The following is a 16,095-nucleotide window of genomic DNA, read 5'->3' as shown; positions in this document are numbered from 1 at the left end:
GATGGGTGGCCTCATTGATTGATCAGTGCCCCCCTACATGAACTAGAGGCAATCCCATCTGCTGACAGGCCAGAAAATGCCAATAGAAATCTTGGATCTCATTGAAAACTCCAACTGTAGCTTTTTAGTACAAATTTTTTTACCAGCATCATGGTAGAGATTGCAAATTATGTTAAATGAAATGTCAAATGCTTTAGTTATGTGTGCCCACATTTATCGGCCAACACCACACTTCATCTGGCATCCACTACAGTATTAACTTAGCATTCATGAGCAACAATAAATTGCCTTTCCCAGTTATCTGCCCCAGTCATACCAAACATGCATGAGGAGGAAGGCTTCCCAAACAAAAAACAATTACCATTTAAATCACAATTCTGACACCAGCAAGGCAAGCCAGCCTCACAACATTTGATACGATCCCTTACAGTGGACATCTTTGTTTCAGAAAGTTGTAAGTAATCGTTCATCTTGAAGGATCTGCTGCTGGTTTTGCATCAATAAAAGTTTAGTGTACCTTAACTATAGCACTGCAACCTCTGATCAGATAAAGAGCATTTCATGGAAGTGCAGAATGCTGTAGTGTGAAAAAAATAATGTACAAAGAGTAAAGCAGAACTTTATTTAGTTTTCTTATCAGATATGACCATAATGGGTATTTGTTGTTTTCAGGGGTGGGAGTGCCCAAAGTCATTTTGGTGCAGTTTGGAGCAGAATAAATATTATTTTGTAGTAGATAAAATTTTATTTTGGAGCAGGCTAATCCGAATTTTGGTGAAATAGACTATGGAATATGGCAGCATACTTCAATATCATGATGAAACACAGGATAAACCAACACAGAGTGCATAATTGCAGCATGCTTGGTAGCTATAGTGTACTAGAATATACAAAAGTGGGTCGAGCAGGAGCATGGTGCATGCTTTCCTGTAGAGCCAACAACATCAGTGGCACTACGATGGAACTATATATTCCCGTGTGGACGCTCATGATGACAGCGGAAAACATTCTCAGACTGTGTGGTCCAACCGATGCAGTAACAATTTCTGGGCCACCGTACGTCACCGTAGACCCAGACAGCCACACTCAACTCTGGGCTCACATAACAAAAATACTGTAATCTGTTTTTACTGTGATAGCGATTATATGGACACTACAGGCGCACTTCTGCCTAAGACGTTGCAGTGATGTTCCGTATAAAGTTCATGGGTGACAACATAGTCGCTGAACACAGAATGCTGTATAGTGAATTAAAGCGTCCGAGGGTGAGCCGATGATGGCGGCTCAATCTCACATGCGCAAGGGATGAAAGCGGGGTGGAAGCGCGCCATCTTCCGTCACGTGCACAGCACTGAGGGAGGGGAGGGAGGGGTTCTACTCCGACAGCTACTGCATATGGCACGGCCTATCTCGAAAGCGATCTGCAATGGGGACAGAGTGCGAGTGCTGATAGCTTCACATACGCTGTGCTTTTGACATTCAGCTCGCGTTGAAGCGAGGCAGCATAAAGGTCAATGCACTCACTGCTGCTGCCGCGCTTCCTCACTCCAGCGTTTTAACAGCGAGTTTCCGCGGCCATCAAAAGAGACATGTTCATGTTTGCTGTTCGCGTGTCACACCATACTTGCTAAGTGAGTTAGTAAGCGAATGTTTACAAATATACACGGCCTATGGAACTACTACCCTTCCTTTTTATAGCTGTCTACCAATTTGCTATCGCAGTAGATGCATTGCCATTTGGGCTAAACTGAGACTTTATTAAGATAACACATACTTAACACTTATTATAACAACAGATTGGAATAGTATTACGTTATACAGGCCCTGGGGACAGACACGCCTGCCCGCTATGCCCACTGCAGCATGCACCTCCCTAATATGGATGTATGTATGGATGCTACGAGCATCCCCTTTGGAACGGGGCAGTGCGTTGTGCCACCAAGCTTTTATTTTATTGCCTAATGTCCTACCTATGTTAAAAAAGACAAAAGAAAAGGAATAAAACCCACGATGTATTCCCATAACCAAAGTTTCTAAACCCCTATTGTGAACATTGTTTTTGTATGCCTCCATTGTTTGTCTTTTCTCTACTTTTCTTCCCCCAATGTTCCAATCGCCTCTTACTAATCTCTATTGCAGACTTGTTTACTTTCCCCCTGCTCGCGCTGAACCCAGGGGATTCAAGGAGGTCAACGATTCCTAAATCAAGTGCTGGGCAGATATCTTCGCATTCTAATACAGCATGCTCCATTGTATGCCTAGCTTTACAGCAGCAAGCACATGCTTCTTCCTCCTTATATCTCGCTTTATAAGTGCGTGTTCGAAGGCATCCTGATCTCACTTAGAGAAGTAATGAGCTTCCCTTTAAGTTATCATAAATTGTTTCTTTTCCGATTTCATTTTTTCCTCTTAAGTATTCTCTCATGGCAGATTTCTTTTCCACTGCCGCCATCCACGAGATTATCTTAGCCTCTCCGACTTTCCGCTTGATGTCCTTTGTTGCTGTGTTGTTCACCATACAGGCCGTATACTTGCTGGTAAGCTTCCTAGTTCTTTTCCTCGACAGTGAATCAATGTTATTCCTGTACAAATGCCTGAACTCTCTCCCAGACCATCTACTTTCTTCTGTATTCCTCAGTTGTTCTTCATGATTAATTTTACTGTGAGCTTCCCTAACTTCAAAACTTGTCCAGCCCATATCACCCTGCACAGTTTCATTTGTAGTCTTCCTGTGAGCGCCCAATGCGAGGCGTCCGTCCCACTGACCATTGGTCGCCATCGAGTCCTGATTTTACCCTTAATTTTAAGCAAACAACCGCATTTCCAAAAGTAAGTCCTGAAACCACTACACCTCTCCACATACCCTGGAGCACCTCATAGCTATTGTATCCCCATAGTACTCGGTGTTTCATTATGGCCGCATTTCTCAGCCCCTTTACTGTTATTGTTTTCTTCTGTGTTTCCATATATCTATTGCCTTCGTTTATCCATATACTAAGGTATTTAAGCTCTTTTACGTGAGGTATTTCTTAGCCCTGTATTGTCACTGTCATCATTGAATACCATAATACCAGACTTTTTTAATGCTAAATTTCAGACCTAACTTATGACCTTCCTGTCCACAGATATTAGCCAGACGTTGCATATCACCTTGCTTGTTAGCTAGCAACACAATGTCGTCCAGATAAAACAAACTTTGAAGCTGCTGCTCTACTACTGTGTTGTCCACATAAAACAAACTTTGAAGCTGCTGCTCTACTACTGTACCCACCTGTTTATACGAGATTTACCTGGATATTACTTCCTTCTAGCGCCCTTTCCATCCTCACCATACACATCATAAACAGCAGTGGGGATAAAGGGCACTCCCACCTGATGTAAGCTCAGAACTGATGTAAGCTTCTAGTTCTGAGGTAACCAGCCCTACAACAAAGCAACAGCCAAGAACCAGTACGACCAATCAGTCAGTGTTTTAGCATCACCAATTCATCAACAGACAGCATACATCAGCATAAGGTGCCTTGAAAACAGGTGCACAACAAGCACCCAGCACAAGGAGCATATGACTCAGAAATTTCTGCCATCCAAGTGAGATGGGAACAGGTGGTTGTCGTAAGGAGGCGACTGCTAGAACTTGCAGGAGGACAAAACGAAGCATAAAATGTGCACCTCTATCTGCATATTACGTTTCACAACTTTGCTCATAATGCTTTTTCATAAGAAAACTACAATTAAACCAGGATATACTGAAACGAGGTGTACCAAATCATTGCCTATATTGAACCGTTGTAACATCCCTTTGGAAATCCCATGCAAAAGTATAGCACAGTACTATGCGTATATTGAACTCCTGTTCACTGCCACATTCGATATATTCAACACTTCACTGCACCGCAACCCTACCAGTGCACTTCTAATGAGACTGCAATCATTTCTCGCATCACATGGAAATATTTATGTGGATGAAACAGCCCTGTTTCGCCATGCTGATGCTGTCAAAGCATTGAATATCAAGGCAGCACATGCCATAAAGGAATATATCGAACTCAATCTCCTCCTTCGAGTTCGATATATCTGGGTTTGACTAATATGTCCCCTTCAAGCACCAATTAAAGATGAATGGATGGATGGAAAAACTATTGTGGTCCATGAGGTCGCACTAGCTTCCTAGCCCGAAACAGGGCGCTCCTATGTTGGGAATGAAAGGCCAAGCCTGTCGGCCGCTTCACGGGCCCCTTGGACTGCCCATAGCTGTTCTTCAAATGCGTGACTGCATAGAGCTGCGTCCCACTGCTCTTCAGTGTAGTCCTTGTCGCTGCGTAATGCGCAGAAACGCCAGAGCATACGACCAAGATCTATGGTGTCATTACATTATGACATGTTGTAGGTGTAGAGAACTCCTGATATATCTTTTTGGTTAGAAGCGGGTTCGGATAGGTTCTTGTTTGCAAGAGCCTTAGCATAATGGCCCGAGCTCTATTTAGTTTACTGTGCAGAGGGGGGAAGACCCTGTGTCCTAGGTAGAAGTGCTTGGCCAGCTCGTTGTACGTGAGCAGGTGGTCCCAGTAATTTGGAACCTCAGCATCTTCTTGCCTTGTGGCTGCACGGTTGGCAAGTCCTTGTGCAGCATTGTGGGCAGATTCATTGAGGTTTGTGGGAGCACTGGTGATTTCTCCCATATAAGAAGAAAACCAGATGATAGTGTGGGGTTTGACGAGCTTTCCGTCAAGAATTCCCAGGGCTTGTCTAGAGATGACTCCTTTGGCAAATGCTCGAACGATTGCCCTAGGATCGTTGTGGATTCTGGGCCTCTTTGGGTATAAAAGTGCCAATGTGATGGCTACCTGTTCTGCAATTTCTGGTTGTGTGGTGTACGTGAAAGCCGAATTGATGATTTCACCTTTGCCATTCAGAAGGACCGCTGTGAAAGCTCGTCTATTTGACATCAAAGCCGCATCGACGAACAAACATTCTTCAGCCCGATTTTTAGCTTTCTCTAGTAGGGCTTTGACTCTGGCTTGACTTCTGCCCCCATCATGAACGAGGCAAACATTCCTTGGAACAGGCATGACTGATATTCTTCCCTAGATCTTTGGGAATTTATCTATGGTTATTATGTTGCGCTGCAATTGGTATACCAATACATTTGAGGATGTGTCCTCCTGATCGTGCGATGAAGAGTAATGAACTGGGCCCTTTCTTGTGCCTTAGCTATTTCATCCAATGTATTGTGCAGCCCTAACTGCATGAGTCTCAGTTTCCGTGTATATATGTAGCTCAAGAGCTACCTCGATTACCTTCCTTAACAATGCATTGAGTATGTTTGTTTCGGATCTCTGCCACTCATGCATGGCTGCTACGCAGGCGAAGTGACATAGCACAAAGCCGTGAACTAATCTGCTTCTTGAGAGTTAGTTACTCTTTTGATGAGCCTGATTGCATTGTACACTTTCTTGGCGATACATAGAATAGTTTGATTACTAGCCAATTAAAGATGTCCTCAGAAAATTTAGTTTCACCACATTTCTTGTGTCTTCAGAATCACAGACAGCGTAGAGCTGCAGAATGAATTCAAGTTTTGCAGACATTGAACTCCATGCCAGAACTTCGTAGGAGGAATGTTAGATATGTGAACATCAATTAATAATAAGGGCTGTGCTGATATTCAAAACATTCAAATAACGAATCAAATAGTGTCCTATTCAATTCAGTCTTCAAGTTGTAGACACTATTTGTAAATGCAAATATCTTTCTAATATCTTTCAAGTGTTTCTAAATGTCAACTGAACCCAAATGAACATAACACTGGAGTAAAAGCATGCTAAATTTTCAACCCCATGGGTATAGTGTAGGCATAAAATATGAGAGCTCGTATAGTGGAGCAGGCTATGTCACTTACTAGGAGGCCATACTTTACAGGCTGCACAGCAATCATTTGCACTCTCTGAAGAGCAGCGAGCATGTGAAGAAATATGTTTGCCCCTAATGCTCCTATTTGTGCTTTTAATAAGCAACACTTCGTAACTCATGTAGTGACAGAAACTTGCTGAATTTAAGAATGAAATGTGAACATTTCTAAAAATTGTGATATGACTATTCATTATTAGAAAACTATTCGAAAGTATTCATCGGCGTTAGTCAGCTCCCAGTGAAATGTTAGGTAATGTTAGCTTGACATTTACTGTTCAGATCAGGACAAACAAACAGCAGCTCCACAGGAACGCCAATGGACATACAACGGCAGGCATACAATGCTCCTGCCAACATTGAGAGGCAAAATGCTGTCCTTGCTCTGCCATCAAGGCGATTGAGCACATCGCTGACAGTGGATCTACTTCGCTTCATTGTTTTTCTAGCAAAATGCCTTCATGTGTCGTTTGAAAACCTCTAATGCTCTGTGTGCAAGCCACACGCATGCCATCAACGGAACAGCATGACAGCAGTAGCAGCAATGGTCATAATGCCCCTTCAATGGCTGTATAATTGCTATCGCAATAAAGCAGTGCTACGTAGAACATCACAAAAGACAATGAAAGTAAAGCCTATACACAACGACGCCCTTACAATGAAAGCAAATGCCCAGCGGTCTACATTCCAACTAGTTTTACTGAAACACTATACAGTCAAACTTGCAGCACAAATCCAATCAAAAGAGTTTTAAGATGCTTTAGAAACATGCTTTAAATGTATTTATCAGCTCTTTTACTTTTAATCAATCTTCATGAACACAATTGCACACAGAGCACTTGAAGGGCATAGAGCCTGCGCTGCCTTAATGCTGTACAGGCTACATTAAAAAAAAAAGAAAAGATTCAATTCTGGGTTTTTCCGTACCAAAACCATGATCTGATTATGAGGCACATTGCAGTAGGGGAGTTTGACCATGTGGGGATCTTTAATATGCACTCAATGCATGGTACATGGGCGTTTTTGGCATTTCAACCCCATCGAATTGCAGTCGCCAGGGCTGAGATTTGATCCTACGGCTTCTGGCTTAGCGGCGCACTGCCAAAGCCAAGTCCACCACAGTAAGTGGCTATATATTTAAGGCTCTGTATTAACAATCCAGAAAGATGTTTCCTGGCTCCCTTGTAATGCAACTAATTTCACTTTAAGTTCATTTACATAGATTTTGCTCAATTACTTGGTTTACACAAGATCTGACACCATGATCTGTTACATGACCTGGAAGGTGGTAGTTGATACCCGAGATCTTATATGTGGCAGCTGACAAACATTCATTTCATATGAAATAAATGAATACTGGACTATCACAAAGGGCCCTTATTAGGCGTGTTTAAAGACAAGCAACACAAAGGTGGCGAGTCTATGCAGACATAGGGAAGTGCCTAGGCTCTTCAATTACCACATACATGCAAAGAGAATAAGGAGATTTGAGCAGCAAAGATGAGCTCATCTGCATTCCCTCAGCTCACTTGCAGCATGTGAAGACACAATTAACTTGTTATGTCTGTCAAGTCTAACAGGAATACAAAAGGTCATCTACGAAAAAGTAATTGTGCATCTTCAGACAAGGGCAAGCTAAACATTTGCCCAACAACTTCAAGACATAGAAAGGTAGTAAAACAGCAACAGCTAAGCAATGCTGTGCATATAAGCCAACCTGGGCAACACCATGTGCAAGCAGAAGGAAAGGATTTAACATCATTGGCCTACTCTTCACCAAGCCATCTATCAACAGAGTGTAAAATAACCACCGAATGCAGAGATCTAACTTGGATCGTGCTTGGGCTTGACTCGAGGAAGTCGGCCCGAAGCAAGAAGCAAACTTCAAAACGCCCAAGTCGGCTTTCATGTTTCATAGACGCTCAAGCTGACTTGCTTCGTCAAGTCAAAACTGTGCTTCAATGCAAAAGCAGGTTGCTCGTCTGTGTTCGAGGTTAATCATAAATTTATTAGCGTAAGGCACATTGTACAGCAAAAAAAAAAAGTATGCATCTTTCCAAATTTCTACCAGGGCATAAGTGCTAAAGTATAGTTTGGGTAAATTTATTCCATCTAGCGACGTCCACTGCTGCGATGCACAGCACTGCTTGCGGAAAGCGCCCATTACCGGCGGGTTTAAGTGGTCTTCAAGTTTCGGTGTTTTGGGCACACTAAGTTGCAGGTGTCACCATTTTTTCAAGTTGGTGCTCCACTTTTAGGTGACAGTGTATTTGAGTGCAAATTAATTTTATGGTCACATTTATTTTGGTTTTAGCTTCTTTTTAACTGAGAGGTCTAGTCGCACATTTGTATAACTGGCTGTAGAGAAGTGAACGAAATGCTTGGTTCGTATGGTGGTCTTTCAACGGCTTTTGTTCTCAATTGCCACAAGGCATTCATGCGCCGTCTGAGCCGGCAACCAGGTGCAAGAGGCCGAGACGAGGCATACAGTGGGATTCTGAGGGAGCTCGCGCGTCCCTTTTCACTTATAGGCATTCCAGCAGGAAGGCGATGGCCGGTCTTCTGGTTGGGCTACGTGACCCTTTGAAGAAGAGGCCAACCTATTCGAACCCGCTAGGCCGGAGTTATTAACAAGCAAAATACTGCAAAATGTGCTGCTAACGAGGAGTAGCGAGCGCCGTAGAGTCCTTTGTCCGGACCCATATGGATGACAACACCCGATAAACAAAATCAATAAAATGACATGTGCAAACGATTTGCCTACTTCGCATGGAATCTTTGTCAAGAACAACGACAGGGAGAGTGCGACATAATCATAGACATTGGAAATTGGCAGCACATGTCGTCTGCTAGGAAAGTGTCGTCTGTTAGGAAAACAAGTTGTGGGGCTAGAGCGACGGCCGCGCGCCGCATTTGGTACGAAATTGCTGTCCTGTCAATAGGCTTTGACGCTGAAATGTCGCATTCACATACGCTCTGCTCCCAAGAGAATGCGCGGCAACACAAGACGGCACCCCGTTTTACAGAAGACGAAAAGAGCCTGCTGACGGCACTCGTGAACGAGTACAAGCATATTGTGGAATGCAAAAAAACTGATGTCGCATCGTTGACCAAGAAGAACGAGACATTGAAAGAAATAGCAAAGCAATATAATGCCAACCACGCGATTACGCGGCGTGATCACCTGCAACTTTAAAAAATTCTGGAACAAGCTGAAGCAAAAGCGGAAAGAGGAAGCCACGAAAAAAAAAAGCAAGAGCGCCACAAAACTCGTAAGCGCACATGTACTGTATGACTGGCTCATTTGGGCTACTTTTTATTGTGCTCATGCACATGTTTCGTATTCGGTGGATGAGTGCATGACAGTTCGGCATGCCAAGCGTAAGTATGGTCATGAGCGCTAATAACTAGTGATGGCATGTGTAATCATTGGAGATGAAAAAATATGCTCGCAATCAATCTTTACCCGACTGCAGGAAGCACACCAGCACAGGCACGGGTGCTTCACGATCAACAGAGTCATCTTTCCAACTGTGTGGCACACTGTTGACTGAGGAATGCGGACCAGATCCTCGGTGACTGTTTGGAACATGCCAGCACCGTAAAACATCACAGCCCTCAGCAACTGCAGCATGGGAGGCACACAGGCTGTCCTCTGTTGTCCCAGCTTTCCCAGATAGGCAACATAGCGAGAAGCTGTCGCACAGCGTTTTTCGTGAATCTGTAGCGACCAAGGAATTGTTCGTCGTACAGTTCCATCGGATTCCCTCGGTCACGTAGGGCGGGTTGCGGAATTTTCGGCAAGGGCGGCGCCTCTGAAAATGCTATATCCATGGCATGGCAAGCAAACTCGAAAGCAGCTAACCTTCGCACGACGTTCATTCAGGAGGCTGCCAGGTTGGAATAACGCACAAAGCCAGTTTCAAGCTAGCCAGGAGCAGACTTGAAACTTCAGCTGACTTCGAGCCAGCCAAGTCGTTCGCAAGTTGTCTGCAAGCTCGAGCCTGATTTAGGACGCGCGACGAAGCTGTCTTCAGACTGCCAGAAGTCAAGTTCGAGCCAAGTTAGATCTCTGCATTCGGGCGTAAGAGTCTGGAGCAGGGTCACAAAGAAAGTTTAAAAGCCAGCACAAATATCCATCTTGAGGGCCAAATCCAACTACTCAAAAATATTTGCCACACAGTATTTTTTTCATAATAGCAGAGAATAATCTTTCATGAGGGGAACTTTCACCTACCAGACAAACAGAGCAGTCATGAAAGTGAACAGTTTGCGATTGGTTTCAGAAGGCTACAGAGAGCATGTTCTAGGTACATCAATCCGAAAGACAACCTGGCTATACCAGTAGAAGCGAATGAAACTAAGGATTGGCAGAATAAAATTTCGAGCCTCCCCATCAGTCTTGTTCTCATATTATAGTGTTCTTGAGTATGGTGACAGGATGTGCACTGTACGCTACATTTTATGAATGTGAAAGTATCACAGAAAAGTTACCAAATAAAATTTAACTTCACTTAATCACTACATAAGTTATGAATGCTTTTTCATCGTTCTTTAAGCTATTCACAATAGGCTCATCAATCCGACAAAAGTTAAAAGAACCCAGAAGATCAACCAGAGTTCAACATTTAACATTCATAAAATTATGGAGTGAAACGAACCTTGTCTCTCCAGTAATGGTCATGATTCAATTCAGAACATTGCAGGTAGGTGCAGCTGGCAACCCAACGTATGCTAATCACTGGACTAACTCGCACACACTTTAAGGCACTCCTGTACTCTCAATTCTACACCCTCGCCGCTGAACACCCCCTCAGTCGTCGCACCCACCTGCCTTAACTCCTCTCCCCTTTAGAAAAATTCTACCTGTATATACTGTGTCGAGGAAAGCATATGTCGCCTTGAAAAAGACAAGTATACTAGTCGAAACGTTTGCTCCCGCTTTTACATTGTTCTCGTTTTGCTCATCATCTTGAATTTCCATCTCCCGCCTTCCTTGTGTTTTCAACACAATAGGCATTACATAAAAAGGAGGAAGGTAGAAAGTAGCATGAGATGCTAAATGTATAACCATATAAATGAATTATGCAAGCATTAATATTGGCATTACATACACAATGTATTCTTCTAATGCATCTCCATGAAGTTTTGATACAAGCCACAGCCTGAATGAATGAATGAATGAATGTTTACTGGTGCAATGGCCAGTTGTGGCCAAAGAGAGCCATGCCAGTGTTAGTGACTTCGCAGTGGAGTGATTAGTTCTATGAAGTTGATGTGACGTGGCTGTAAAGGGGCCTTAAAAATAGTCGCTGTAAAGTTCATAAAAATGACTGATGACATGTACTATGCTGTGTATCATGCATTGTTAAAAAATGGTACGGTATACAAAACATGTAGGATGAAAAACTTGGCTAGAGCACTGCTGCCTCACCAGGGCCTTCGAAACACAAGGGCCTGGAGGCATGTGCTATACAATACTACTATTGCAGTGCCATCCTCTAAAGAGAGGAAGCGCTACAAACGTATGGGGCTAATAACATGCAAGACAACATCTTTCAGAAAACCTAGGACTAACAGTATCAAAAAACGGTTCTGGACCAAAAAGCGTGATAGGATAAAGAGGGATGTGCTGCTGGTATGCCAATGAAAAATGTCTCTTCCTCTCAGATTCAGCTTTCCAACACTCCAGGAGGACATGGAGGACGGTCTGCCTCTCCCCGCATCTACCACAGGTTGGAGGTTCATTTCCAATGAGTAGAAAATTATGGGTGCCAAATGTTTGTCCTATTCTGAAACGACAGAATAGGACATTTTTTCAGCACGATTTTGTTGCAGAGGGCAAGAAACCTAACTGTGGCTTTATCACGTGCAGCTTATTATTTCTTTCTGCGTCCCACATACATCACCAGTGGTTTCGCAGTTTCTTTCGTAAGAAAGGCCTCAGATCTGCAACAGGGACAGTAGCAGTAGGATTAACAGCTTGCGATGCAATTGATATGGCCATATGATCCACAAGAACATTACCCTCGATGCATTACCCTATGGCCAGGCACCCAGCGTATAATGACATGGTGGTTAGATATGTATGCTTTACACATGACGGAATAGAGCTCATTAAGTACGGGATTTTTGTTCTTACAAAGTCACATCAGGGCCTTCATGACTCTCAGGGAGTCTGTATATATGACTGCTTTCTGGAGTTGATTTCCTCATATGCTTCACAGCCAATAGAGCATGGGCCTCAGCTTTAAAGATACTTGTTTCCAGATGCAGTACACCAGATTTCGAGAAGGATTGACCAACGGCTGAACAGGACACTCCTGCATGCGACTTTGATGCATCTGTGTAGAGCTTCGTGTAGGAGTGCTTGTACTGAAGTTCTAGGAAATGTGTTCGGATTTCGATCTCTGGAGCGTACTTTGTAACTTGTAGAAAAGATCACATTCTATCAGTAGCCAATCCCAAGCTGGTAGCAGCTTAGCTGGAGGCATTAAACGATGTTCGAGGAGTGGGACATCCATTGCAATGCTAAGCTCCCTCACACGCAGTGACAAAGGCTGTCTTAAAGAGGAACGATTACGAAAGAGTAGCACATGTCATATCATTAACGGCATTAGAACACGGATGTTGATGATTAGAGTGGACTGATTAGAGTGGAAGAAAATATGTTAAGCTGACAAGCTCTCCATGCACCCCGACGTACCACAGCCTGTAAAGGAATATTTGTCCCAGGAATGGCCGTTTTTGTTTGTGCCCTCTGTTGCACTCTTTCTGGCATGAACACATGGACTCATGTAACTTGACTTGTCACATCTCATTAAAAGTTGCCAAATGGCATGATGAGCCGTTATGGTGAAATTTTAGCTTGCTACATTCATTATGCACTGTTGGCTTCAAAAGTTTACAGGATTTCTGCAAGGTCGTGGAGCATAGCCTGAAATACAATGTTGCAGCCAGCAGCGGTGTATGAAACGAACACAGTGTTGATTTATTTAGACACCGTATGCCCAAACTAAGTAGGAATTCACTTTTTGTGGAACCCACACCCCAAAGACTTGACACTGGATGTACTACAACCCCAAATTAAATCCGAAAGTGAACAAATATATGTAAAACATATGTACATTATCGTGTATTCACGGACATTTGTGATATTGGCATGGTTCACACTTCTAACAATGAGCTTTCAGATTTGTTTAGGAACTGACTTTTCAACAAGTACAATTTGGCACTCCAAAGTTTTTATACAAAGTACTTCCTCATGAGCACATTTCAATGTATGCTGGTGTGCATACCCAAGAGATGGCTATCAGCAGAAATTGTAAGGTCCAAACATTAACTTAATTGCCTTAAAGTGACATTTACTGCTGGCAAGAAAGTAAAAGTAAAAATATTTGAAGTTTCTAATACACATTGAATACTGCACACTAACAATTCATATTAAAAAGAAACTATTGAATACTGTTTCTTTTGATATTCGAAACTAACCAAATATTTCACGACCAAATGTTAACGTCTGATTACATTTGTGAAAAAAAAATCAGATTATCATAGGTGAGACAACAACAAGTTTTTAAATGCAATGTGGAATAGAAATATGTAATGCAAGCTTTTTCTTTTGTGTCATGGCGGAAACGTACATAAAAACGTGCGATGTTTGCTTGTCTGTCATTTCGTGCTTTTGGCAATCTAGTCGTGTAGTACAGTAAAATCTTGAACCGGTACTCCCTTACCAGTAGTTTCGTTTTAAAAGTAGTAAAGTCGTATCCCCGACTCAGCGGCCATTTAACATAATGCGTTTTGTATCCTGTAAACTGTACCATCTCAGTGCCTACGTATCGGTTAACACGTAGTGTTAGCAATTTTCGTCGCGCAATCACGGCGACGCGTCGTCCCCGTCGTGCGGCCCGGTACGAAAACAAGCAGCCTCAGAGATCTGAACAATGGCCTCCAAGCGCCCTGTGCGTTTGCGCGTAAAGCCACACCAACATCGACATCATTCGGCGCCGTGCGAGAGAGCGTTGCGTGGCGTCGTGCAAGCTAGGACTCACGTCATGCCGAAACTCGCATAAAACAACGCCGGGCGCTCAGCACGGAAGAAAAACTGAACAGCGTGCTATCGAACGTGGCACGAACAAATCGGCGTTGGCACGCGCCAGGGATCTACCGTTGACTACGGTACGTGGCATTTGGAATGCGAAGACGCTGCTGCGACTGCGAAAAGATGTCTGCTACGAGGTTCGACTTTTCGCCATCGTTGCATCTGTTCTTGCCGTAGTCTCGCCTAACTACAGTGATGAGGACGACACGGAAAGCGACAGCACGGGCAATTCAGACTTGACATTGGCACAAGCTGCGCGTTAAGTCAGCCTGATGAATGCAATCGTCTCGACGAGAACAGCCCCGCAATGAAAAAGGCGCCCCGCGACTTCTGCAGCGCCACCGCGCCCGTGCATGGAGAATATGCAACGCCAACAAGGAATCTGCTATGCGAGTGCTTGCCGAGAAGAAGGGGCTGGCTGAAAAGCTGGCTGGCAGCTTCAGTAAGTTTGAGCCCGCTGTCGTTGCAGCAAGGCCGCCGCGGCATTAAACGAAAATAACTTTTGTCGCGCGAAGCGAATAACTTTATTGTTTCCGAAAGCCTAGTAACTGCCAGCAATTTCCTTGAAGAAGCTGATATTCTGTTCCAGCAGGATGAAATGCCGCCTCGTCACAAGCCATCATCTTGTTCTGGATTGGCTAGGCATTCGTCTTGGCCGGCCTTGACTTGTAACGCTCTTATGACAAAAACATTTTTGTTATTTGTTGAGTAAATATGTTAAGATTGTTTTTTATTTATGATACAACTAAAGCAATCATCACACTTTCTGGTTTTCTTTTATTCTACATCGTCAAAAAACACAAGTTTAGTCTGTCGCCTTTTTTTTTTAGCGAGTACGCTGTTTTACCGCTTAGCACCGCGTAGCCTAAAGTGTCACTCAAGGTCCCGAAGTGTACTCCCCATAAGTGCACTTGACCGCTTGACGGGTATAAGGCTCATGGTCTATCAAACGTCATGTTTTCACAATGCGCACAGTCGACCACTGGGCCCCGATAAAACAAACAGTGGCACCACGAAGTAACCAATCTCCCTGCATTTTTCTGCACCCAAAATTTCACCCGAAAACTTCTAGAAGGGAACGACACGCTGTACTTTCGAAAAGAGCACTTCTCTAGTACTGTCAAACGGAGAGAGCGAAACCGAAACACAACGTGACCCGCCTCTTTCTCGAAGTACAAAGACCCGACCGTACGGCGCCGACGGCAGACAGGTGGCGCATCGACTCACGAAGCGACAGCAGGAGACTGCTGTGGGCGGGCAGCTCATGGGAGGCCCCCCGGGCGCGCTGGCAACGCGAACCGGAGGAACCGGGGAGCAAGATCGTCGCGCCGGGCTCGTCGAGCGTGCGCGGGTGCGGCGGCCGTCAGGCGCCGACCGGGCCGTGGCTGCGGCAGTCGGCGAGCGGGCTGGCAGCGCACAAAGGACCGACGTTAAGGTCCTCGTCGATAGGCATGGGAGCTCGGCAGCAACCGATGTCCTCGCACTAGACCATTTGAACGACGACCCTGATGCGCGCCAGCCCCAGGGGGCATAGCAGCATCGGTAGCGCGAGCTTCCCGGACGACGCTCGAGGTGGAACGCCGCCTGGCGGCTCGCTGAGGGCACAGTTAAAGGACGAGAACGTGGCCGCGACGGGGTGCACTACTACTACTTTTGATTGCCACTAAGGCTAATGGTTGTCACGGGCTTCCCCGACATGCTGCTTTTGCTTGGTTCGCCCTGTCTGTCCCGAAAACGCCACTGTTTGACTTCTGCCGCGATAACAGTCAAAGAGGATGAAGACCAACGAAACTTTCGGCCAATACAATGAGCAACCAAATGGAGAGCAACAATACACACACTATCATCAGAGAAGTACTGTAAGCGAGTGGCAAGGGGAAACGTAAGTTATGATATTGATCGGTTAGGAACCGCTTCCGCCGAGGCGAACTTCAACTAAAGGGCACCAAATTAACGACACGGCGACAGTAACAGAAAAGAAAGTAGGTAGTGTAATTACGCATTACCGCATATGCCAAAAAGCGGAACAGTGACATTTTTTTTTTAATGAAAAGCGCGCCAACCATTTCCCGGCGTTTCCCTAG

The 16,095-nt window shown here is 44.4% G+C and overlaps 1 protein-coding gene across 4 annotated transcripts in view; it reads right to left on the bottom strand.

Annotated features, from left to right (window-relative positions):
- The window catches only part of brat (brain tumor), a 127,077-nt gene that overhangs the window by 41,960 nt on the left and 69,022 nt on the right, over nt 1–16,095 (bottom strand). Inside the window, exon 1 of one of the 4 annotated variants that reach the window (XM_065426978.2) lies at nt 15,239–15,581. The exons of the other annotated variants lie outside the window; for them this stretch is intronic. Coding sequence (XP_065283050.1) covers nt 15,239–15,277 — 39 coding nt within the window. The 5' untranslated portion in view covers nt 15,278–15,581. Of the gene's footprint in view, nt 1–15,238; nt 15,582–16,095 lie in introns of those variants that run through there. 4 annotated transcript variants of the gene reach the window in all.

The sequence above is a fragment of the Dermacentor albipictus genome, chromosome 3 (assembly GCF_038994185.2).
Source record: "Dermacentor albipictus isolate Rhodes 1998 colony chromosome 3, USDA_Dalb.pri_finalv2, whole genome shotgun sequence".
Lineage (NCBI taxonomy): Eukaryota > Metazoa > Arthropoda > Arachnida > Ixodida > Ixodidae > Dermacentor > Dermacentor albipictus.
This window is presented reverse-complemented; position numbering and strand designations above follow the sequence as displayed.